Source organism: Ascaphus truei, chromosome 6 (assembly GCF_040206685.1).
Source record: "Ascaphus truei isolate aAscTru1 chromosome 6, aAscTru1.hap1, whole genome shotgun sequence".
In the NCBI taxonomy this organism is placed as follows: Eukaryota; Metazoa; Chordata; class Amphibia; order Anura; family Ascaphidae; genus Ascaphus; species Ascaphus truei.
Window position 1 is genome coordinate 85,910,959 of NC_134488.1, and position 26,345 is coordinate 85,937,303.

At 42.5% G+C, this 26,345-nt stretch overlaps 1 protein-coding gene across 1 annotated transcript; it reads left to right on the plus strand.

The window, feature by feature from the left end:
- The first annotated feature begins 3,537 nt into the window (after nucleotides 1-3,537).
- Nucleotides 3,538-25,173, plus strand: PHF13 (PHD finger protein 13). Its single transcript, XM_075605002.1, has 4 exons — nucleotides 3,538-4,237; nucleotides 13,604-13,702; nucleotides 15,934-16,516; nucleotides 17,892-25,173. The coding sequence occupies exons 1-4, from the start codon at nucleotides 4,202-4,204 to the stop codon at nucleotides 18,116-18,118; spliced, it is 945 nt and encodes a 314-aa protein (XP_075461117.1). The 5' UTR covers nucleotides 3,538-4,201; the 3' UTR covers nucleotides 18,119-25,173.
- Nucleotides 25,174-26,345: the final 1,172 nt, after the last annotated feature.

The window sequence follows — 26,345 nt, forward strand, 5'->3', positions numbered from 1 at the left end:
TATACCCCTCCCGTTGTTTGTCACGTGGCACGATTGAAGTGGGGAGTCAAAGAAACACTTATGTTTACATTGGGACACTGGACCTTAAGAGTGTTCTATTATTTATGCTAATTGTTGCTATTATGGCTCTGGAATATGGATGGTATTTGTTTGTGGACAATTTGTAGCACCAGTTTTCTTGTGAGGAATCCCAGGATATTTGTTGTCTGTCACCCAATGGCCTGAATATAGAATTTGACTTGGCCTCCTTTCTAATGGATTGAGCAGTCTATGTCCCCACCTGATTAGTCAATCTGAATTCATTTCCATATATTGATTAATACTTCATATATTGATTAATTGTTCGTTTGAGAGTAAAACTGTAATAAGATCACCTTTTATTTTTGCTAGAGGATTGCCACTAAATCCCAGGGTTACTTTAACCCTAGTGGCAGTATTTATGCTGCATAGTATAGGTGCATTTTATTGCACATAATTGATTTTAACATGAGGGGTGTATATCGCTCCTTATGGTATAAATATCACCAGTGTCTGAGAACTCCCCCATACCACTGATGAAGTAACGACTTTTACGTCACGAAACGCGTTTGGGGAAGGAGGAGTTGAGAGACTGAGGTGTCCGTCGGCAAGGAGGGTTGAGGTGGCGCCAGCGTGTGACGTCAGTCAGTTGCACAGAGGACAGCGTCGGCATTGGAGCTGTGAGCAGTGAGAGCGCCTACAGCTCAGTGTACCTTACCTTATACCCGTTACAAGCTGCGGACGGCACATTGTCAGTCGTTCTACAGCAGCTAAGTTTATGTAAGTAAACATTTGGCTGTTTTTTATCATATTAAATATTCTAGCAATCTGCACTATTATCTCCTATGTCATTTCCTTTCTGGGGATCCACAGAGATTACTATTGGGTACAAGCTGTGGTAAACCAGGAGATGGGGCTGACTAAAGATTGACAACACGTGGGATTTGTGAAGTCTAGGAGAAAACGTGGGCTAAAGCACAGATTCTCTCAACTGAACAAAACAGTATTTATCTTGTAAGTTGACAACCTTCTAGTCCATAGAACTGAAACCTGGTGCTTGTTGCTGCACAATGGTCTCTTTTCCCTTATTTATTTATCTGTAGGAGGATCATTGGGGGTGCCAGCCAGCAGCAGACTCACCACTTCATTTTCGCTTGAATCACCAAGAGAACTTTTAAAGCTATATGGACAATTCATTGGACTGGGGTAAACTGTTGTTATTATAAGCGCCGGGGTTTTTGCATTATGTATTATTGTCCCCTCCAGTTTAAGCCTGATCCTGACACCTTTGTTGCTGGTGAAATCTCCTTTCCTCCACCCTTAAGGGCTCATCCAGGGTGGCTCTGAGCGGGCGTGCACACTCACGCTAGACATGTTGCGACAATGCACGTGTCCTGCGTGAGCGGGCGGGTGCGCCTGCTCGGCGCTCAGCCGCTTGCCGAGCGAGCAAATTTGAATTTGCCTCTCGCAAGCGCATCACGTGAGCGGTTCGCCCAATGAGGACGAACCAGCTCCGTGACGTAGAGGCCGCGCCACCAGACGCGCGCACCTAGCCGGCCAGGAAAAGCACGACCGAGCAGGACGCAGCGCTGGAGCGCCAGCGTGCCTCTACCCACCCTGGACGAGGCCAAAGGGATGACCCTGAGTCCTTTGTGCTGTCCTTGGGATGAATAGTTCTTTTGAAAGCTCCTTGTATTGACCCAGGATATTTTTGTATAGTTATCATATCCCCTCTTAGACGCCACTTTTCTAATGTAAATAAATCTAATTTAGCTAGCCTCTCCTCATAAGTTTGATTGTCCATCCCCTTTATTAATTTGGTGGCTCTTCTCTGCACTCTCTCTAGTTCCATAATGTCTTTTCTAAGGAGTGGTACCCAAAATTGTACTCCATATTCAAGGTGTGGTCTTACCAACTCTTTATAAAGGGGCATAATTATGTTTACTTCCCTTCCATCCATTGCCCGTTTAATGCAATATAAGATCTTGTTTGCCTTTGCAGCTACTACATGACTTTGGAGCACTATTGCTAAGCCTGCTGTCTACAAGCACTCCTAAATCCTTCTCCATCAAGGATTCCCCTAATATATCCCCATTTAACTTGATCTAGCTCCTTTTTTAAATATAGGCACCACATCTGTTTTATGCTAATCTTGTGGTACTGAGCCTGTGGAAAAGGAGTCCTTGAATATTAAATGTAATGGTTTGGCTATTACTGAACTTAACTCCTTAAGAACTCTTGGAGTGCCTTACTTTAATTTTATCAAGCCACCTATGAACTTCTTCCTCAGTTAACCAATTGTTTGTTAATATAGAGGTTGTGGCTTCCTCCTGCGGCACAACTATTGAAATTGCATCTCAGTCGCGCTATTAGAGAGTGTTGGGGTTCCTTACAATGCACCTGATCTCAGACCCGCTATCTTGAGGGTTGGGGTTCTGCAGAATTTCCCAATATAATTATAGGGCTCCTTAGCCAAAAGAAGGTTGAAAACCACTGATATAGAGGCTCATAATTAAGGCTAGGTTCTCTTTGCTTGTGCCTGACAGAAATATTTGGAATAAGGCATGCAGTGAGATATCACTATGATACCTGTCCTAACTATTTAATTTAAAATCATATAGGAAATGTTACTAGGGTTGCCAGGTAGCTTCTCCAAAAATACTGGACACAATGGTTAAAGGTGCGACGCGCTCGAGACCCCCCGCCCCCCCCACCCCACCACCCCACCACCCCACACACACACTCACTCACCGCTCCACATGGTTTCCTTCTCTCCTTGGCCCCACCCCCAGGCTCCTGACACCTCCTAGCAACAGCCCTGCTCTCTTCCTGCTCGGGAAATCCCATGCCCCCCCCCCCCCCCCCAAGACAGTCAGGTCACTAGGTACAGAGAGGTAATACCGAACACATACATGTCCAGTATTGCCTCTCATTTTTTTTTACTGGACAGTGTCTATATTACACAAACCTGCAATGCTGCTAGGGAGGGGACATATTCCTATAATAACTTTGACCCTACACAGCATTTTCTTTTTAAATGGGAATTTTTTTTTATTTTTATTTTTTTACAGTTGAAAAATTAAGTAACAGCTTCTCTACTTCTTTAAGCAGTTGTCTCACAGTTTAAGATATATTTAAACACGTACGTCCAAAAACATTACGGTGAAAGCCATTGAAATAAATATCTACATTAGTTATAGGTTAGTTAATCATAACTTTATAATAATTTTTATTTTTATATACTGCTGCAATACTAAAGTTCCAGTAATTAGCAGTTTTAAGAAAATGTGTGTGATGTGCACAAGATACAAAGCTTGAGTTTGTAGCTAACTGTGAATACTTGCCATGAAGCTCACTGGGGGAAGGGAGAAAGTACTCCCGGCACCTTTCTGGCACAGAGAAAAACTTCAACTCCCAGCATGCCTCATTTGGACACGTGGGTTATTTCCTGCAGAGATTGACCAATCACACTAGGGAGGAGACATTAACAAAAGCAAATTGTCTCTGACGTCACGAGAAGAAAAAAAGTGTCCATTGAAAGCCTGTAATAGTTGCTGGATTGTGTGATATTGTAGTAGTTGTCCCTTGTGTTATTTCTGTTGCAGTAATAGGGGACTTGCTGTGGATCTGATCTCGGGATATTCCTATTACAGCGGATGGGAGCTGCAGGGACACAGCGCACCCTCCTGACTATGAGTTACAGCGCTGCCACAGTAACAGGGAAGACACATTTTCGCAGAGAAATGTGCACATTGCTGTGGATCTGAAGGTGGATCGGTTGGAGATTTGGGGTGGGGGGGACAGGCGGGAACCCAGGAAGGACACTTTCCGTCCCCTTTATTTTGCGAGCAGGAAGGTGCCCTGTTGCCTTTCTTCTCACCCCAACCAACAGGCACCGGACTTCTGCCGAGTGATCCGAGTGTGTTCAAAGCGGGTTCTTGTGGAAAGCGAGGAGATCCCAGCCCTGAAACCAGCGTCGATTGGTTAAAGGAGGGGGGTGGATTTCCCCTCTATCACCCGCAGCGTGCCCTGCCTCTCACCCGCAGCCTGCCCTGCCTCTCACCCGCAGCCTGCCCTGCCTCTCATCCGCAGCTTGCCCTGCCTCTCACCCGCAGCTTGCCCTGCCTCTCACCCGCTGCTCATTTCGGGTCAGCTTGTTCCGGGTGAGACCTACATTTCACCGATGGATACAGCATCAACTTCAACTTTTGATTCGGAGGTACCTTTGTGATAGATATACTATGTGTGTGTGTGTATATATATATATATGTATATGTATGTGTATATATATATATGTATATGTGTGTTCATGCCTGTCTAACTAGACCAGCCCTTCCCACCTACTCCCCATCTCGTTGCTTGAGGGGGTGGGGGGAGAGAAAGTGCTGGAAATCCCATTACAAATAGAAATATCACTTCGGGTGACCTGCTGTAGATGGCCGCGTTAAACGCATGGATCCTGGTGATGGGATCGGAGAGATTTAGTGGGAAATGATCAGTCCATACTTCTCATGTTTGCCCGGTTTCTGATTACACGTTACGCCATCTTGTCCTATTATGTTTGTGGCAGCTCTGAAAAACCAGACCCTGGGGTCTCCCACCCTAACTTGTCTCCCGAGACCCCACCCCCCACATATAGGACATAGGTAGATATGGTATATAGGGGCGCTGTGTGTGCTGGGCATTGCCCTCTCTAGTTGTTGTAGCTGGAAATGTGTTCCCTTCATAAGAATTCACCATCTTGAATGTAGTTCTGCTTTATAATTCACTCTAGGCGTGGACTGCCCCGAATTTTGGGGTGCCCATAGCCCTAATGCTATCATTAAAGCACAGACCCTCTGGATTACACATTAAAAGTTCTTATTTCTGTTGCGTTTAACCTTTTTTATATAAGCAGAGTAGACGGATCCACCACCACTGGCAGTCGACCCCCCCCCCCCCTATGAAATGTTGTGATCAACACCCCACCCTATGTGTGATCTCTTTTCATATCTGCATTGCCTGGACCCCCTTGTACTCCCGTGGGAATTTCTCAGGCACATCTGATATTCAATGTGAATAGCACAGCGCTCTTTAAACGGATGTTAACCATGGAGTCTTGCGTGAGTTCTTCGTGTGGATAACCATATTAAAGCTATGGGGGTGCTTCTCTTCTGTGTACGAATGTGATTGAAGTTTGGGGGAGACCCTCATGTCTCTGCTGCATGCACCTGAAGTTTCAGCGATCAGACATTAAATGTCACTCCCGAGAAAAGAGGGGGGTGAGGGTCATGCAAATATTTACAGTGGCATCAAAACTACAGACAAATCCCTTTGTATAATTTTACCCAGATCCCAGTTCTGGAGATCTGCAGGGGGGTGATTGAGCACAGGAGGGGGTGGCAGTGATAATGCAGGCTACACCCACTCCCTCTAGCATTGCTAATATATTATTTTCTCGGTTGGCTTTGTTTGTAAGGCGCAAGTGATGAGCTGGGTGACGGGGTTTAGGATAGAGCAGTCTCCCACCCACACGTGTATTGATTGGGGGTGATTTTAATGATGGTGGGGTGATGCTGCGCTTTGGTACATCTCGTCCCCGGGGTGCTTGGCTTTGGTCTGAGATACAGGAAGTAGCAGCTTGATATCTTCAGAGGGATCTCTGATCTGGCGAATCCCATTCCCTAAAATAATTTATTTTGAAAGATCGGGTTAAAACCCTACAACATGATTTAGGACATGTCTAGTGGTGGTTGTGGGGGGAGATGGGTGAGTCCACCTCACATTCAGACCGTGTGGTGGTTTAAATGTTTTTTTTTAAATTTTATTTAGGCTTCGTAGTTATAAAAGGGTTAATTTACTTTAAGACAAGAACAGTCATCCCTGTGAAACGTGGTTGTATTAGATTTGTATTTCCCCTTTAACTACCGACTTAAAATGGTTATGTTACCCCTGGGCTGTAGCCTGGAGAGGAGTACATGATGTCAGCGAGATTCACATGATAAAAGGCGTGTAATATATACAGTATTGAGCCCTCTCCATGATCTGTTCAGTCTATCCTTTTACAGATACTATGGGTCGTGTTTATCTACATTGAGTTTAATCTCTGAAGAAAACCACTTATTTTATGGCACACATTGTTGTTTTTTTTTATTCACGTTAACTGCGACCAATTCAGAATGCCCCCCAGTCCATCTAAAGTAGCGGATATTTGATGTCCTTGTACATGCATCATATTAATGTCTTTATCCATTGATGGAGAAACAAGGTGAAAGTTGCTCCTGGTGTGGGGTTCAGGCAGTAAAGGTATAGCTGTGTGCAGTGCAGCGGTAGCTTGTGCTGAGCCGAGTGTCAGTCACTGGAAGCTCCTCCTCTGAGGCTTTCCCCTTGGCTTCTCCTGCAGTGTCCCTAAAGCTGCAGTCCCACTGCTCCCCACATACTCAATTTGCAAGAAAGTCATAGCGTTTAGCCCTGCGACCTCCTGTTCTTTTCACGATTTGCTTCATACTTATGAAATATGATTTGGATCCCAAAACATAGGAGCACATTTCTCAACAAGCTGCTTTTATGAAGGGCTCTAGAAGAAAAGTGCAGTAACAATCAGATAACATGTAACACTTAGATTGTGAGCTCTTTGGGGCAGGGACTCTGCTTCCTAGTCTTCCTTTCTGTCTGAAGTTCTTATTTCCACTGTAATATTGTCACGTATATTACTGCTGTGAAGCGCTATTTACATAGATGGCGCTATATAAATATACATACTGTACATGCAATCTTTCATCAGAGCTCAGTGTTTATAAAGCACGTTTTCAGATATAAGCAAATTAATCTAGTGCATAAGTATATTTGTAATTAGGGGGAGAGATTGGATCGTTAAGGCAGCCAATATAACGCGTGAGAAATTGTGAATCTAATCTAAAGTAAGCACTGTTACCTTTCTTTAGTGATTTCAGTGTTCTCGGCTCCTCCCATTATAATGATAGAGATAATACAGACAGCGAAGTCTGCGTTGGGTGTGAGTTCCAGACATTCAAGCAGACGGGGTAGGAAAGGAATCCCTGACATAAAGAGGTTGAAGTCAGTGGTGTGCCTATTAAAGCTAATCTGAGTGCCACATGTTGCCATCACATACTCTGAATCACTTCATGTTCTACTTTTATCACAATCACCAGACAAAATGCTACATTTGAGATTTTAAAACGGATTTGTGAAACATTATCCTGTGTGTCTAAATGCAAAAAGGGGTGATGTTGAAAACCTTAGTGGCATAGACACACATCGGATGAGTCCGTCATTGGCAGGGAAAGGGTTAAGTGCATCATATATAATGCTTTTAAAACTGAGACTACTATACAATAAATCTAGAGAAACTGTGATGTAATCAGAGACAGTTGATGTCTGAGAACATCTTAGTGTCACTTTTGTAGACAGTCACTATTTGAAATTGTATTTATTTTTTAAATTAAAAATACTTTTTTTATGTATGCAAAATAGGCATGCAACAATGATGCTTTTTAGGGTGTAATCTTTAGTCTGAAATGTTTGTGATACATAAAAGTAAAGGCTGGCAAATTTTAGTCTATGATCGAGCTTGGATATGTTGCGTGCGCGCGCGTCAAGCACACTTCAGTCATTGGCTATAGGAGTTGGCCAAGTGCCTGCAGGCGAAGAGGCGCGTTGACACGGCAGCGTTTTGAAGAGACAAAAAAGGTTGTCTTCTCAGGCCAAGCTCATGTGGCGGCGTCACTACGTGCGTCCGCGTGCACTTCCAGGACTCGTACCTTATTGCCTATTGGAGTTCTTAAAGTGCCCGTGGGACGTTGCTACATTTTGCCGCCACAACTCAAATTGAGATTTGGAGCTGCAGTAGCGTAATGTCAGCGTCACGTGAGCTGGTTCAGCCAATGAGGGCGAACCAGCTCAGTGACGCGTTCGTCACGCCCCCGATCACCGTGACCGATCTCTTGCAGCTAGCGCACACATCGCTGGAGGAGTGCGCACGGGAGCCCGTGCCACAACCATGAGCTCGGCCTCAGGCGAGCCAATGTGGGCATACCAGCTTCGTTACGCGTCCACCACGCCCCCTCATCGCCACCAGCACTATGAGCAGGGATCACTTGTGCTGCAGCCGTGCGGCACAATAGAAGCACTCACTCGCTAGCAAGCGGAGTGTATAATCTGTGCCTAAGGGCTGCAGCACACACAGCGCTATGCGACGCGCGCGCGCACCCGTCACCAACCACTGGCGGCCAATGGTAGTGTTCCCTGTTGAAACTACCATTGGCTGCGAAGCACGACGGCGCCGCTGTAGCTGGAGTCTTTCAAAACTGATTCCAGGCTGCAGCAGCGTGACGCCAAGTTCAGCAGCCAATCAAATGGGCTGCTTAAATTGAGACTCCGCAGTGGGGACGGGGACGCTGTTTTTTTATTTTAACCCTTTGTCGGGGCCTAGAGCCAGTCCAGGCAGTATTGTGTGAATATCCTAATGCTATGTTAACTCGGTCACTTTCCATTCCCCCGCTCTCTCCAGGCCGCTCCCTCTCCCCGTCTGCTCGCGGATCATTCCGTCTGCTGGGGATGTTCACACATTGCCCAGCAGACGGAGTCGCGCGCACGCGGCGCCGCGTAGCGCTGTGTGTGCTCCTGGCCTTAGGCTACGGCCCGCTGTCTACGCTGCATGCGCGCCTGCTACGCTGCGGTGCGTGCAGCAGAGTTCCCCGGTCTACAGTGAGCTACAGGAGGGGCGTGACGGGGGTGCGGCCATGACGTCACCTGGCAGATTTGCCCTCATTGGTTGAACTGCCGGGGCCGTGGCCTAGCGCTCTTACGCTGGTATTGGTCACAATTTTCCCGTCTACAGGAAAAACTGGCCGCGCAGCGCCACCCCTTGCAGTGAGCCCGGCTCCATTGAGGGGTGGCTCTTGTCCCGGCAGTGGAGACCTGTCCTAAGGCTACGTCCATAGAGGGGGGAGCCGCACTGAGCCGTGCGGACGCTGAGGCTCGTCTGCGCAATCGGGAGCGATTGCATGAACTAGCAGACGAGCCAGTGTGCGCGATCGGGAGACGGGGCACTGACGACATTGGGCCAATAGCCCGCGAAGCGCCGACGTCACGGCGCCGTGACGTTGACGCTGCTTCGCTCTGATTGGAGGTTTTCAGCCGACAGCGCTCGGCTGAAAATGCCTGCGGACGCTCGCGGGAGCCCCCTCTCAAGACATCCTCATTGAACATGACAGGGCTCATCGCGGAGCGTCCGCACGGCTCAGCGCCGACTGTCCTTGTATGGACTCCGCCTAAGGGGGCAAGTAGCGGCCACAGGAAACAAATACATGAAATTCTGAAATAAGACACATACACACACACACCCATTTGCCATGTCTTGTGCCTCACTCGGCTCTCTCCCCACACTGCCTCTCTTTCCCAATGCCTGTGGATCCTCTCCCTTCTTTCACTGTCACAGATACTCGCCTCCCTCCCAACTCTGCAGCATGAAGGGTGGGGGTAAAGTAGAGGAGAGAATTAGGATTCCCCTGGGTCCTACTGCTCAGAGAATCTTGAGATGGTTACAGCTTTCAGATGTGTGGGTGTGGAGGACTTGTTGCTTGGACACCAACCCAAGTAATCGAAATCCAGGTGGCCCTGGGGTAATTTCCCCCTTACCACATAGGCCAGTCACCCCATGTGTTTGGATCCCTTCTGTATAGAAGTCAACCGTTTTGTTATATCCAACAAGCTGCATTTTGCTAGCGGCAAGTCCTGTCTCCCTCTTTTCTCATATTCCTTGAATTCTGTGCTGGTTAGTCCTTTGTGCCATAATTTGAAACTTCCCAATGTCATATAATTGCTAGAAACATGCAGAAGGAAGCATCATGGGTTATGAACTCAACACACTGCACACCTTGTCAGCACAACACTGTATCATCCCATGTTTCGGCTTCAAATACCACATACTGTACAGTATATTGTAAAGAACGTGGAGAGAGGAGCTATACCATTGCCTGTTCTGCCGTGTTTGAGTTGCATTGTATAAGCTTCAGTTAGCAGCCTGATTGCAATTTGAGAATTCTTCAGCTTGTTAGGAAATTAGCGATGCCCCTATTAATAGTTAAGATTTTGTATTTTACTGCCTAGTTTATGGGGTAGAAAAAAATCTTTGTACCAAGTAAGGTCATCTGTATTATGTATCATTCTGTGAGCAGTCTCCTGTAACTCCTGCACTGGCTTCAGGTGGTGCTTTGCAAAAGCCAGGCTTGGTTGGATATCATTTTATTTGTACATAATGCTTCTCTCGTCACACCTTAATCAGATGCGTATTGTAAACAATTGTTGCCGTTTTTAAAATATTATTTTCTTTGTTATGGTGTTTATGCTTTATATCCATAAACTTATATTTCTAATAATTATTATAATAATAAAATACACATTTATTCACACAGGCCAGAGCGCATTTTTTGGTTCCATAAGAGGCGTTTTAACCTTACCATTGCCACATTGCTTTGCAATGCATTGCAGACCCGACTAGCCTCAACTAGTTGAGGTCAGAAGGGCACTGGCACTTTCTGAAAAGACTACAGTAACAAAACATTTAGTGAATTCGCAAATGTCTTAAAGTATGGGAGAACTTTTGCATATCGAACTGTGGCAGGTTAGATCTCTAATATTAAAGCAGCAATTCCCCCACCCCTTTCCAAACTTTATTTACAGGATTGGAACAGGGGGATTTTCTGGAGCAGAACTGTTAAGTCTAGCTTCGGGGACCTACCGGCTCTTGAGATACCTATTAGTGTCATATCCTGGTTTCTACAGGGGTGTTTAAATGTCCGCCTAATAGGAAGCCGCACCGAATGATACTTCGGCTTTTTGACTCGTGATGCAGATTTGAGCAGCTACCAGCAAGTATCTCTGGAACCGGGGTCTCCCAGGTGCTGAAATTAAGTTTAGCTGCGGGGGGGACCCCTGGTTCCCATCCTGTAACCCCCCCTCCCCAAAAAATTGCTGCGCCTATTTTATCACTGCCAGAGTGCCCTGCAGTGACATAGTTTAAATGCTTGTCTGAATAGGTTGAAGGGGGACAAATGGATTTCTGTTGGTTAGTTCAAGATAACATTTGTATGGTAGCTAAAGAAGCAGGACTCTGTAGAGCCGTCAAAACTCTCAGCCAGTGAGACGGCGTAAGGCTCGACACCCAGAGGTCCTCTGGCATGCAAATTAAATGTGAACAAAACTATATCACTGGAAGGTGTCTGAGCTCGAGGTAGAACTCACAGACAATACCAAAAAACATGAGCAGCGTTGCCCGGAGCAACACCGCGCAGCGCCAAAACAAAGAGTATGCATCCCCGAAAAGTGTTTATACCTACCGCGACTGTCGCGCCGCTTGCTACTGCAATGCGGGAGACAGTTGAAGAGTTTTCCAAATTTGTTTTCTGACTGCCAATCAAAGAACATGTGTCAGCCTTGTCTCCCCTGCAGTCACCCGCGCAGAAGAATGTGCTTGTGCACATGTCGCTCTGCAACATTGTAAATGTGACGTCACAGATGCGTGCACACACATTGCAATTCCTCTGTATAATCACAGCCTAAATTGTCATTGTGAAATACTGTTTCATACTACAGTTTTTTTTTTTCCCCCCCTTCTGTCTTCTTTTTAGTGTGTGTCTGTCTTATGGTTAGTTTAGTGGTTTCCAACCTTTTATTTGGTTAAGGAACCCTATGTGAAATTCTGAGGAACCCCAAACCTCTCTAATAGCGCGTCTGAGATCAGATGCATTGTAAATTCTTCTGTATTTGGTACAATATTGAAATTGCAGGGAACCCTTTAGGGATTCCTGGGGAACCCAATGGTTCCTAGGAACCTCGGTTGAAAAACACTGGGTTAACGCTTCCGGAACTATTTGAATACATTGTGGGGGAAGTACACCTTGTAAAGATGAGTGTTCGTTCTTGGTGTTATGTTGGTGGGCTGCTTGATCTCTGTGAGGCACTCCAGTGTAATTGTTCTTGCAGCATTTTCTCAACTATCCTGCTATGAAATGCAAATCCTCTGTGCTCCATCATTGAAACGGGGCGAACAAGAGAATCAGCCCTAGTCCAAGTCTTCATGCAAATGCCTAGAAATTTTCCCAACTGTAAGAAATTGTTACTGTGAACCACTGGATAATGTTAAGGGCTTATCAGGCTTTATTTAATGTGCTGTACTCTGGGTAGCAAGAAACCCCTCAGTTCTGATAAAGAGAAATCATGAAGTGTAACATTCTCAAGAGTTTGTTGTAAGTATATCTCCTAATCATCAGCCCTTCTCGATCCACTGCTGGATGAAGGCCTCCCTGAGGATCTTCCAGGTACTGCGGTTAAAAGCTTCTTTTCCCCATGTTACTCCAACAACTTTTCTCATTTCATCCAACAGTTTGTTGGTTGTCTTCTTGGTCTTTTAATTTCCTTTGGAATCCAGTAAAGTACTATCCTTTTTCCAACATGTGTAATTTCTTCCTGTGATCTGTCCGCCTTATTGCCACTTTAAAATTTCTTCACCCTTGTGGTGTCGCAGACTTATTTTCTTAGGTTTCAAACCCATTCAGTTTTTTCCTGTCTCTTCGGTTAGCCAGCCTTTCAGTTGTCTGCAGCTTCTTGATTATCTTTGCATTTTTGGGGTCCAAGTTTCACATCCATACGTGAGCACGGGCAGGATACGCTGGTTGAAAACTTTCCTCTTGAGGCACAGTGGAAGGTTCCCTTGAAAGATTGTCTTGTTTCTTCCAAATGCTCCATCCCATCTTCATTCTCCAATTGGTTTAATTTAAAAGGTCCTCATCCATTGTTGCTTGCCAGCCAAGGTAGACAGTCTTTGACTTCTAGTTCTATTACTTTTTATTTTGATCTTTGTAGAATTGACACATTTGTTGAGCAACCTTTTCTGAGTTTCTTACTTGCTTCGGCAAACACTGATTTGTTGCTGGAGGTCTTCTGAACATGTAGCAAATTATTGTTGTTCAAATTCAGTCAGCTCTCTTATGTATTGTTCATGTGTGTACAATGTCACAAGGGTAAGTATTAGGAACATGGAGAGGTAAGGCCCGTATTCGGTATGCATTGAAACTGCTTCCACGTTCTGGGAAGAGATCAGCTTCATTCAAATGAGGAAGAACTCGAATTCTCTGCTGGACATGGAAACTACTTCACAGCATATTGAATAACGCTCCATGGGGCAGATTTATTAAGCTCCGATGCGGGGGATCGCACCTAATCCGATGTTAACAGCCATTCAAGTCATGGGCAGTTGACGCCGGATCGGGTGTAATACAGATGTACTGTACCTCACATGATGCTTGATGAATCTGCCACTATGTCAAAGAGAGTTCCTTATACTTTAAATGGTATGAAACAAAGCTACACTTAATTATTTGCTCAGGTTTATAAGGACGTAGATTTACTGCGTCTTTGTAAGTATATATATGTCGGCCAGCCTCCAATCATTTTGTTTCTTATCTCTGCTCTGTCTATAGTATATTTTTGTTGGCATTTTTTAATATCTGTGATGGTGCATTAAATTCATTCTACAAAAGGAAATATTGTGAAAGATATTAACAAAATGACTTCTGTTTCTTAGGATGGCACTCCCATATACACGAGGAGGACTGTGGAGGATTTTAACAAGTTCTGCACCTTTGTTTTGGCATATGCTGGGTATATACCATATCCTAAAGAGGTAACCCTTTATCTTTCTTTTATTCTTAAGAGCTGTGTATCATAAAAACATTTATAATGGGGAGCGGCCAAAATTTCCCCCGGTGCCTGTGAGGTGCGCAGGGATGACTGAACTGTCAATCACCGCTGTGACTGGCCACAGCACTCCCCAGAGACATCAAAGCCGGATCTGGGACCTGAGGACCGTTAAAATAAAGATCTATATTCTCAAAGGCCGTGTGAGGGCTGCAGGCGGCGCTAGACGGAGCCCTCCTGTATTCTGCCTGCCCCTGCTGTCAATACACTGTGGCTGGGAAGGGCTTTTCATATTTTTTTTTTTTTTTTTTTTAAGAAAAAAAGCTGAAACGCCTATAGGATAACACAGTTTTTTTTTTTAATAAAAAATAAGTTGAAGCAAGTGGTATTGAACTCACAAGGTTGAGTTAAAACAGTTTTCACACTTTTTTGGGCAAGTGTGGTGCCCTCAGGTTTGTCTGGCGGGGTCCGTTTCTCTCCTGGCTGTGCTTGTTTCTTACAGTGACCTCATTGGCATTTTCATGAACTTTATAGTTAATTATTTTAAATAATTTTATCATGTGGATTTTATAACTAGGTCACCTGTGATTTTGGTATTTTCTTTGATTCACACACTTTTTTTTTTTTTTTTGCGAGAAGATTTAGTATCTCAATAACACTCTTGACACCATATTATATTTTATTATAATTTATATAATTTCTTCAAAGCACACTATACTTTTCTCCCATTAAAAAAAAAAAAAAAAAAATGTGTCCACTCCAGAATATAAACCACAATATAATATTCAGTAATCTTCAGCTCCCTCACATCTGAAATTGTTTCTGTGATGTAAAGTTTGAGAATATTGTGTGGTTAAACATGCTGGGTTAGTTATTCTGGCAGACATAATGTGGCTCAGGTAATGTAGTTCAGTTGTGGGAATACCACTGGGGAAAGTGTTTGTGCTGCAGCCTGCAGGCAGTGTCTGGTAAGGGAGTTTGTATGGTTTAGCAAAGTGGAGCCCGTGTCTATATAATAGATGCGTGTTGTAGGGGGTGTATAATGTATTACACCACAGTGATAAAAGCTGTGGGAGGTGACAAGTTTATGCATTTGACTCATTGCAACCTCCTTTGGGAGAAGGTTATCTATTTTTGCACTAGTCTGTGGTGCTGCCAAGTATATGAAACTTGTTACCCGAGTTTCTTAGACTGATCTGTTGGGCACAGAGCTTAATGCTGCTCCAACCTAATGAATTCTCACTAGGTTAGAGGCAGCATTGAGCTCTGTTCCCAATGTTTAACTGCCCATGATTTGAATGGCAATTCACTGAACACCAGATTGGGTGTGATCCTCTGCATCAGAGCTAGATCAATCTGCCCCATAGACCCTTATTCCACCTCCAAACTGTTCCTATGATCACTGCCCAAATTGCTCACTGAAGAAAAGCCATCAAAGCCCCTTCATAGATTTGCGGCACGTAACACTGACACGTTGTTGGCATCACAATGTCCGTTTGTGAACCTTGAGAGAGAGAGAGGGAAAAAATGTGTGTATATCTCTCCTTTGTGTTAGTGATAAAATTATCTTCTATGTATTACTTGGAAGTAAAGCGGGTAGAAACATTTTTCACACCTACATACTACTATTGGCTAGATTTATGTAGTGGACGTGTGTACTTGTTAGTCCTAAAACTGTGAAATAGGAGACAAGAACACCCTTTTGAAAGCACTCATTGTAGTGAATGTAATGATGAATGAATTAATAAGCAATACTTTATTATCAATATATAAAATAAATGAGTAAATGATCCAACAATAAACGACTCGCATTAATCATTTATTTTATATATTGATAATAAAGTATTGCTTATTAATTCATTCATCATTACATTCACTACAATGAGTGCTTTCAAAAGGGTGTTCTTGTCTCCTATTTCATAACTACTCCTCATCTACTACTACTCCTCATCATCTACTACTACTACTACTACTACTACTACTACTACTACTACTCATCTCCTTTTGCACCTTTGTCATTACTTTTAAATATTGTATATTGAGCTGATGCGAGAGTCACTTTTCCCGTCCCCCCCCCCTTTCCCATTAGTCCTAAAACTGACATACTACATTGTGTAATGATACCGATTATCTGTTCCAGCCCCATGGCTTCTTTTCGACAATTTCCAGCAGTCCGGAAATAGGTCTAAAACATTTCTTTTGTCTCACCCACGTTAGGAGGACCCTCTCAGAGCAAGTTCCAGCCCCCCCAATAGCACAGGCAGCACCATTGACAGTGATAGCTGGGACTCTAGATACCATGATCTCCCATCAACTGGATCTTTTCCTATCAAAAAACAAAGAGGTTTTAATGACCTAAAGCATGATAGATCATACCCTCCTCTGCTGAAAGGCTCCAAACTGAGCAGCTTTCTACTGGACAGAAAGAAAATAGATAAGATTAGGCGGAAGAAAAAAATTAAGAAAAAGGAGCAAGAGGGACTCAAGGAAGAACACTTTGTGGAGGCCTTGATAAAACTGGAGCCAGTCGATTCGACAGAACCCAGCACTCCTATTGCAGAGAACGACTTTGAGCACAAGGAGTCTCCTCCACATGATCTGCAGGAGTCTGTGTTGGACAGTTCAAATAACAGGATGGACATTGCCTCTGGTATGATGACTTCTGATGATACCGAGGACATAAAGACGGAGTATGCAGCCTTGAACTTGGGGAAACGAACAGTCATACGGCAAGGGAAGCAGGTAGTGTTCAGGGATGAAGACGGCACAGGGAATGATGAGGACATTATGGTGGATTCAGGTAACTATGATATTTTGTTCCTTTATACCATTGTGCTGTGTGTTGCATGTAGGGGTAATAGAAGCAGACACAATATTATAATTTATATTTCACAATTATATTGCTTGTGAAAATCTTTTTTTTTTTTATTTATTTTTTTTTTATTTTTTTTATTGCACCTAAAACTGTATATTTAAGATATAGCTACTTTTTCATGATCTCAATACAAAATCTGGTATTTCCGGCTTGATAACTAAAGAAGGCAAACCAGTATGTGCAGAGGAGCTAAACTGAAGTCAATTTTGATGTGCAGCAAAAAAACATTGTCTTCAAATGTCTGCAGAGAAATCCAGTTTTCTGTTTCACTTTTGCCCAACTAGCTTTGTTGGAAAAAAACCCCTAAAAACACTTTATTACAACACGGAATAAATTATGGACTTTCATTCGGACTTGGATATGTTGCAGAGCACAGTCTTAGCAAGATCTATTAAAATTGCTATACAATGAAATCCATTGGCCATTTCTAACACTTGGCAAATAATTCCTTTCTGATCCCCAAATAGTTATCATCGTACAACTCTTAAGACTTTTTATATTATGCTTGTGCTGTAATCTGCACATTACATGGCATTCAGCTAGGGCAGAGCTAATAGGCCATTTATTGCTGACCTCTTAAACTAGCAATTGAATGTGATTCCAGAAATCCAGACTACTGCCTGTATTTAATGTGTGCATATTTTAGTCTGCTATTCTATCAGTGGGTTTCTTATTACAAGTTGGAAATCTAAATGAGTAGTATCTATATCAGTTGAGCCACCTATGCTAAAGCAGGGATATACTTAAAACCTGACCTGGTGGTGGCCCTTGAGAGCTGGCGTTGCCCTCCCCTGAGCTATATACTCTGCACATGAAGGCTCCCATGAAGTTTTCATTATTTTAATTTATTTGTCTTTGGCTGCCCTATATTGGTCACATCTATTCTGCCAATGAACCAGATATCCAGTTTGTTTCAATTCCCCAGAAAGCCTGCTAATCCCTAATTTTGCTTCCTCAAATGCATCGCCTTTCATAGCCATATCTATTAATGCTTTCATTAAAATGAAGCTGATTTAAGATGAGAATCTGTCAAATGTTGCCGCACGACGCGTATATAACAATTGTTCTTGTATAGCGCTGCTGGCATTATTATACAGACGGGTCCCGCTTATATGGCGGGTTCCGTTCTGTGGCCCTGCCGGAAGCGGAAGCGTCGATTTTCGGCGTCTCCTGCAGGTTATTTTCCAAGCAGCATTGGTGAGATTTGGTTACCAAACAAGCAGCCTTTGTAGCAGTGTAAGGATACAACAATCCATAGGCTCAGTGATTGACACCCCCCCTTTTTTTTGTCTTGTTTCAGATGACGAGTCATGGAATCTTGTCACATGCTTTTGTATGAAGCCATTTGCTGGGCGACCAATGATAGAGTGTAATGAATGCAACACTTGGATGCACCTGTCTTGTGCCAAAATCCGCAAATCCAACGTTCCCGAGGTCTATGTTTGCCAGAGGTGCAAAGACACAAAATTCGACATCCGCCGATCAAATCGATCCCGCATAGGCTGCAGAAAATTATTTTTGGACTGACATGAGTTAAGTGGCAGGAGAGAGGACTTTGTGCGCAAGGACACAAAGCATCAAGCTGAAAATATAGAGCAAAAGCACATCCGGTCCACCCTGCTGTGCGACAAGACTTTATCCAAGATATTCTCTTCAAATAACACAAGTTACTAGGACGTATTTATGTTTGTTTTGACTGGGCAGAAATGTATATGAGTAACAGGTGGTGCTTTTTTTGATGGCCCAAGCTGAAGACATGGTGATGTCTTAAAATACTAGGATAACCTTAAAAACATCCCAAGTTTCCGGGTACTGTGTTTCTTTTTTTTAATTTTTTACGACTTCTATCCATGATGAAAACCTACCACGGAGAAGTTCACCATTTACTGTGAAAGTTCTGAAGGTCCCTCCACATGTGGTCAACGGAGGTAGATGGCCAAGGCATCTTCTTTTTAGGATTTCGACCACTTGCCTTCTCTTCAAATGGGTCATGAAGCTAGACAAAAACAAGAATTAATCATGAGAATGCTCTACTCTGAAACCTCCTAAGAAGGGTAAATGCCCTAGTTGTCCTTTAGAAGTATGTTTATTTTTTTAATTTTGAATGTTAATGGCAACTGCACAGTTTTTAAGAGATTGAGATTTGTAAGCACATAATCGGAGTTGAATGAGTACGCCTAAATTCACAATTGAAATTATAATTTTTCTATAAACATCTATTAAGTAGCAGACACTTTCAAAAGTTCCAAACATGCTACAGGAAGAGTGATGTTTCTCAGACACAAAGCCAAATCTTTCATTGTGGTAGTAAGGTAAGGCACAAATAGGCAAACAGAACCTGTTCTTTCTGTATCTTTTGTCCATGAAAGTCATTAACAATCTTCTCAAGTAATGCCAATTATTAGACATGGATGGTTCTATATTTGTTTTAGGTATAATTTGACTGGAAACACATTGTACCTTTAACATGGGACACTGTAGAACAAAACGACCTGTCCCTGTTCTTAGAGGTGCAGTTTACAGATTAGATGAACGCTGAGGGGGTTACTTTCCCCTCTGTCAGTAAAGATGTTGCACTAATGTGTACATTTGCCCATTTACCATATTGCAAAACTATTTTTGATCCTTCGTTTGTCATGTTTTCTTCCAATGCTTTGGAGATCTGTTCTTGAAACATGAGTTTTCTTTAGCACTGCCAGAGAGTTGGGATTATTTGTTCAACCCCTTCAATGGGTAGAGGGACCTGCAACCCTCTGCAGAAGAGAGGTTAATATTTTATTTAGCATCCTTCAACATCACACTATTCAAATATTGAAGGCTGTTCCAGCCGACACAATGTAAAACTGATTTTGTAAAAGCAATGCAGAGTCTATGGTTAACCTTGAGGAATGCAAACTCTCAGTGGCAGAGGGAGAAGGCTGTGAAGGGTTTAACAATACTTCCTGATGCTCCAAAAAGTTCATGGGCAAACTATATTTTGTTAAATCTACTCAAGAATATATATGTTCTCCTTTATAGCCTGTTGTGGCAATTAATGATCTTACTGTAACAGCTTCCAAGTAGAGGGAAGGCAAGGCAAAAAGCAGCAAACGGTGTACAGTATAAAGTTATTTTTTTTTTGTATCTTGTATTTTACCTGAATTGGGTGGTCTCGCAATGTCCGGGGGCTATCCCGTCCTCTAATTCTGGAGACGTGGGCCTAGGAGTCTGCCGGGGAAACTGGGGAAGCAATATGGTGACTATGGCAATTTCTTGCTCAGGCGCCCGATTGAAAAGCCAGACGGGGAAATGACGTCATGGATTTCAATGGATAAATGGGTATTTTTTTTTCCCATGTGAATTATATCAGAATTGAAAATAGGGTACATTTTAAAGAGGCAATCCAAGCCATTAATTAACAAAACAAAAAAAATTTCAATGCTGGGGTTCTCAAGCTGAACCTCATTAATTACAGCTCTGGGGACCCCCTGTTTCCAGAGGTACTTGCCTCCATACGGGTGCCGGTAGCCACCCCCGGGTTCACTATAGGTCTACTTTTCAAAGCTCCCGGGTCCTTCAGGCCAAAAAGGAAGCCTTCAGCTTCCATATGCCGAGGAAGCTAAAAACTGCATAGATTCCGGCACCCACTTTAAAGGCAAGTATCTCCGGAACCAGGGGGTCCCCAGAGCTGAAATGTAATGGGGTTCAGCTCCAGAGACCACCGTTGTCAAACCTGTATATATAAATAAATAAAAATGTAAAAAAAAGGCGTCTAGGATTGCTCCTTTTTAAGCCTGCATTTATTGCCCCAATAGTGGCTATGGAACATGTTTGACAAGTATTCACTATATAATAATAAAAAAAACAAAGTGACCACCTATATGCAAAAACATATTTTTGTTTTGACAACACTTAAGTGTTGCAACACCTCAATGAAGGTGCCTCTTGAACAGAGCTGTCGGAGTATAAACTCTACTACAATCTAAGGTGCATTGAATCTACTAGTCTTGGGCTTCCCCAAGAACACATTGGAGATCTTTCACGATGATGTTGGAAATCCATACTATGTTTCTTTACTTTTTGGGAAAAATTCCCGCCAACTTACTTTAGGGACAGGGTAATATTTTGGATCAAAATGTGCTTTCTTAAAATTCACCAACCATTAAAAAGCAGAAAGCAAATTCTATGATAACTGCTTGAGTTAGATTATTTTGGGTATCATATTGCATTTCAAATAGTCCCTTTGTATGGCCTGACAAGCTTTATGTAGTAGTAAGATAAAGTGCTTTGATTTTGGATGCTTTTTTAATTTGAAGTACCTACGAGCAGGAAGCATTGATTGAGCAGATTTGTAAATCACATGGCACCTTATAAACAAATCTAAGATAATTGGTAAATATTAGTATACAATATGTAGAAAGCACCCATAAATTAATATTTCAAAGCCTGTATTCAAAATAGGATAGTTTCTTTACTTTGGAATCTGTGTAAGTGGCAACCCCACAGAATGGCTGTTAATACTAAGCTGATCCAGCACTTTATGGAAAAAGAGAACATTGTTTGTCAACTTGCCATAAGTTTCTTTTCCTGTAGTCTTCTAATGGCAGTATGTAGCAAAGGGTTAAAGAGACAATCCAAGCAGTTTAACATTTTTTTAAATATATATTTTTTGTTTTTAATATATGCAGCCCATGATTACCTTTTATTGAAAACTAATTACCTAAGCTGTTTTGGTTCTCTCGTGATCGATCAGCAAAGATCCAGCTGCCCAGAGTTCACTAAATGATGACCTTTCAGGTTCAATCAATCGTTCAGTCAGTGTAGCTCAGCAGCTACAATGTATTCTTACTAAGGTAATATCTACTGTTACAGTTTACAGCTCAAATGGCTGGGAACATTGGCAACAAATGATCACAAACAGGAAAATGTTACAAATATTTTGCACTGCTTTGGAGGTGCCAAAACATGCTATAGAAATCAAAGGATTATCAGTATATTAAAATGGCATTAAGAGTTGAATTACAAAAATAGTATTATCTAATACTGCAGAGCTGATTTTATTTAAAAAAAACACATGTCGGATATTGCTCTCCAGCTGAGGATAGGATAGATACAATGACATCACTTATATAAGGCTGCACCCCTGCTTGGATTGCCAAAGTAAAATAGCAAATGAAGATGGTCATTACATTTCCAACAACATAGGGGCGGGATGTTCTTTTTCTTTATATTCACTGGATTCGGGCAAGGTGGTTTCTTGATTTGAGCTGAAATTCTGAGGCCACTTTTGTTAGATAAAGGGTGTGTACTGCCATTGGAAGACTACAGAAAAAGAAGATAAGCTAAGTTGACACTATATTTTCACCTTTCCAAATCTCTCATAGCAGTAGGCACCAAAAGGACATAGCAAAGCAGTGGCCATAAAAAGGGGTGTAACATAGATTTTGCCTAGAAAAGTTTAGAAATAGAAAACAATGAGACAAAAAAAAACCCAGCTGAGGCCTGTCCTATTGCTGTATTAAATGCGTAGAGAAGATCACACTGCCGCCATGCATATCTCTGCCTTAAATCCTTTTTTGTAGTTGCTTCCCCTCCGTTAGATTGGCTTTCTTTAATGTAGACACTAGTCATCTTGCTATTGATGGCCTGATATTCTAAAATGCTCCATCTTGTCCGAATCCGCTCTTGTACAACTGCCAACATGAAGTTCTTTTTCTTTATATTCACTGGATTCGGGCAAGGTGGTTTCTTGATTTGAGCTGAAATTCTGAGGCCACTTTTGTTAGCAATTGTAAGAATAGTCTAATAACCATGTTACCTTGATGAAGAACTAGGAAAAACTTCCTGCTTGAAGATGCCTGCAGCTCGCTGATCCTTTTTGATGATGTTCTAGCTAGTAAAAAGGTTAATTGATGCTTTATGTCCACAACTAATAATCCCTGCAATGCCATAATAGGCTCGATTGTGGATGCCCTTAAAACTTAAAGAAAATCCCATGTAGTAAAGGTCTTCCAACCCTTTAATTTATTGACCGCTTGGGGGGTAAAAACGTGAAAACAGGTAGTTAGACGTTGACGTTTTGTTCAATAATACTAATAAAGAAAAGACCTGCACTTTAGGGGAACCAAGTCTTCGCCCCTGGTCAAAACATGCTGGAAAAAAAAGTCCTAAAAATCCAGGCTTTTGGATATGTATTAGAAGTGGACCTTTTACTTGCGTCAAGCAATGTAGATTACTTTGTCTAGGATTCAAAGCCGCCAACGCCAATATCCCTGGCTTGGAATATTGAAAATGCCCCTCGTCTTCTACTGGCAGGTGCCAAAGCTGGTCTTTCACAATTTTAGTTACAGAAATCAGGCCTTTTATGGCCAACATGGCAAGACTATAACGAGCTCTGTCTTGCCTCTCCTGATATGTAGATGTGCCAATTCTACAACAACTGTTGTTGAGGAAAATTTGCCTAGTAATTGCAAATAATGCTGGAATATAACATATTTTAAAAAAACTAACTGGACTTGCCAAGAAGGCTTAGATGGTGACCCTTTACTTGCAGTCTGTTCCATAGATTGGGCAGTGTTTTAGTCATCCTTTTTGCTCAAATGAAGATTTGCTTAGAAAAATACACTGCAAACACTGACGTGTTTTAAAAAAAAATTTTTTTTTAAAAAGATAATTCCAGGCTTGCTGGTTCAGGATGTCATGCTAAACGTGTGTCTATGTCCTGCACATGTGTGTGTCAGAAGAGCCAACATGCTGACGTGCAAGAGACTTTCCACAGATGGGGCACATCTGCAAGGGGGCCCAGCTGTGAAACCTTTAAGGCAGGGCTAGGCAGGGGATTAAAGTAAAAACTGCTTCCAACGCAAGATGGCGTTATCGAGGTGCCGACCCAGGTCACAAGAGGGTCCCTCATGATGTACTTTCCCACAGGGAGCTGGAGAGCAGGCGCAGGCTTCAAAGGGGAGGGAGGCAGCTAGAACCCCCTGTGGGAACTACCGTCCGGCAGTTAAATCCAGTCCATATATAAATAACACAACCTATCCCTCAGTTAGAAAAGACAGAAAGATTGTGGAGCCTTACTGTATGGAGGATGGAGTTAACCCTTTGGTGCCTACTGCCATGAGAGAGGATCAGGACCAGTAAAATTATGCAGAGTGGATGAGCATTCTCTACAAACCTGTCCACTAGGTCTAGATATAAATATAATAAATTGGACTTGTGTTTTATCATACTTGAAGAATACTGTGATCAACAGTATATTTCCATTGTTTTCCCATTAAACTTCATTCATTTTTCCCAGTTAACCGGGTTGCGGCTTCTTGGTATCTTCATTCATTGGAATAGGCGGCATTTACGATGTCTGAATCATAAATTCCAATTGTATCACTATGTTGGACATGCTTTTTGTGTTGTCAGAAAAACTAATCCATATACAGTGCAGTGGAACCAGATTACGACAATGCTTGAAATTGTAGTGTAGTTAAAGTTCAACAAGTGTCTGCTTTGCAATGCTTTTCAGAACCCCCTGGCAGCAAAGATGTAAAGTACCCTCCAATAATACAGGTTAGTTTCTAAATTACCATTCAGGGTCACTGAGCTATTCTTTACAGACCATATTGTTCTAAGCTATTCTTGGTATATTCGATTTTCACACAAACCATAAAGTTACTTGCCCATTGAATCGCAGAAACAAACTACAATAATACTCGACATGGACCAAATGGTTCTCTTTGACCAAGCAAATGGTCCGCAAAGTACCAGTGGGGGGTGTGAAGCACATTGAAGACTTCAGGTCCTAGAGGTTCAGTTGGGGGAGAAGGCTCTGATGAATGCCGCTGCAAATATTCTCAACAAATTACGTTTTTTATATATGTTTTAGCGGACATTTAGGGCTCAATCCCCATTGTAGTTTATGGGGCTTTTCATGCGAAAATAGCTCTTACAGCCACTTAAACATACATAGAATAATGCTCGTAGTCACTGCTGATTTTAAGATAAAGTGCTTGTGCAGCTCCAAGGGTCTTAAATCACTACTGAACCGATTCAAATGTACATCCCTCTAACTTGGCAGATTAAACATGATGTGTTTTTTTTTTTTTTTTAAACAGTGTGTGTTCATAAGGGGGACACGTGCACAGAAACATGCCTTTATCTGTTCACACTTGTGTGTATCACACTTTCATGAAGGTACTTAATAGCTGATATTTCTATTGCACAAATGTAAAACTAGGCATTTTGGTGTGATTGCACAGGGAAATCAGAAATAGCTGAGGTCTTGGAAGAACAAGTTCTATCACATTTCTGCAAAGTTGTCATGAAACTGAAATTTCAGATATTTGGTCCAATGTGAACATTATTTTATTTTTGGGGTGTCTCTAAGGGTGGGTTGGTCTGTGTTACTGTTTGAAGGTAATATTTCCCTCAACATGTACATTGTGATATATATTTTTTTAATACTTTCTGTTCAAAGTTGTGTGAAACTGGCCGAAGCAACACTTGGACCGTGCTTTATGAAAGAGACCACGTACTTGTGTATTTACAAGGAAAATGTTTCTGTGAAACTCTGTATATTTGTAAATAAAGATATTAATATTTTAAATTCATCTGGTGTAGCGTGCCTTTTTAGCCAATAATACATGTCCCTCTAAAGAACATTAGTGATCGTGATTTTAGCACCTCAACATTCCATGTTTAGTTTTTAGTGTACAGATTTCCCTTCAGTGTAGGAGGCGCCTACAATGTAATCCTAATCTATGGTTACGTGATTAAATCATTTTGATTTATAGCTGACATCCATTTGAGGGCAATCTAGTGTTGTGTTTTTTGTCTTGAATTGAATTAGGGTTTTTTTTAATAGCATGATGTGTTTAGATACAAAGGTATAGAGATCATACACAAAGATAAGTAAAATTACATCATGTATCACTGATAATTTGTCCCTTATTCTGGAACTGAATCAGTGATACGTTACAGCAAATACATTTTGAAGTGTGTGTGTGTGTGTGTGTAATCCTAAAAATAAAGGGTTTAATGCAGCAAACGTTGCCGTTGAAAGGATAAAAACAAACACAGCTAGCAGCAAATAACTCTTGAATCCCAGGTATCAGCTGTGAACACAAAAAGGGCTTGTGATAGATGATTAGCAGAGGTGTAATTCCAGGCTACAGACCAGCGTCCACAGTGGCCTCTTGCTCGAGAGGCCAATTAGCTCTACAGTCGGGACGCTGGAAGTGAGCCACAGGGGCTATGCTCCAATATGACCAAGGAGGCGCGAGCTTATCCCCCCCTCTCCTATAAACCCTCTACATAAAAACATACAAATAACGAGAGGACACATTTATGGAGGTAAAAGGCCGCGGCTTATTTATTAAACACAAATGGGGATAGCGTACCACCTGTCCGCGCCAGAATGCTCAGAGCTGGGCAACGCAAAGGGGGCACCCGGAAGTACGTCCCGGTGACCTGCCCCCTCGCTTCAAACCCCCCGATTACCAGCCCTGAGAAACTTCTGGGGGACAAGCACCTACCCCCCCCCCCCCCCCAACTGCCGCCACCAACGGGCCTGTTTAACCCCCTTAAATCAGACCCGGTCAATAGCTGTAGCCATCCATGCGGGCTAGGCCATCTCTATAGTTGATACTCAAGCTGCGCTTCTCACCGTTTTCACAAATTCTGAATAATTTCTCCTTGATCCCAAGTATTAACCCTCAGCATTGAATTGGAAAGTGGCTTATAGCGGGACGATTAATCCTACCGTAAGGTGAGTCCAGCCTTA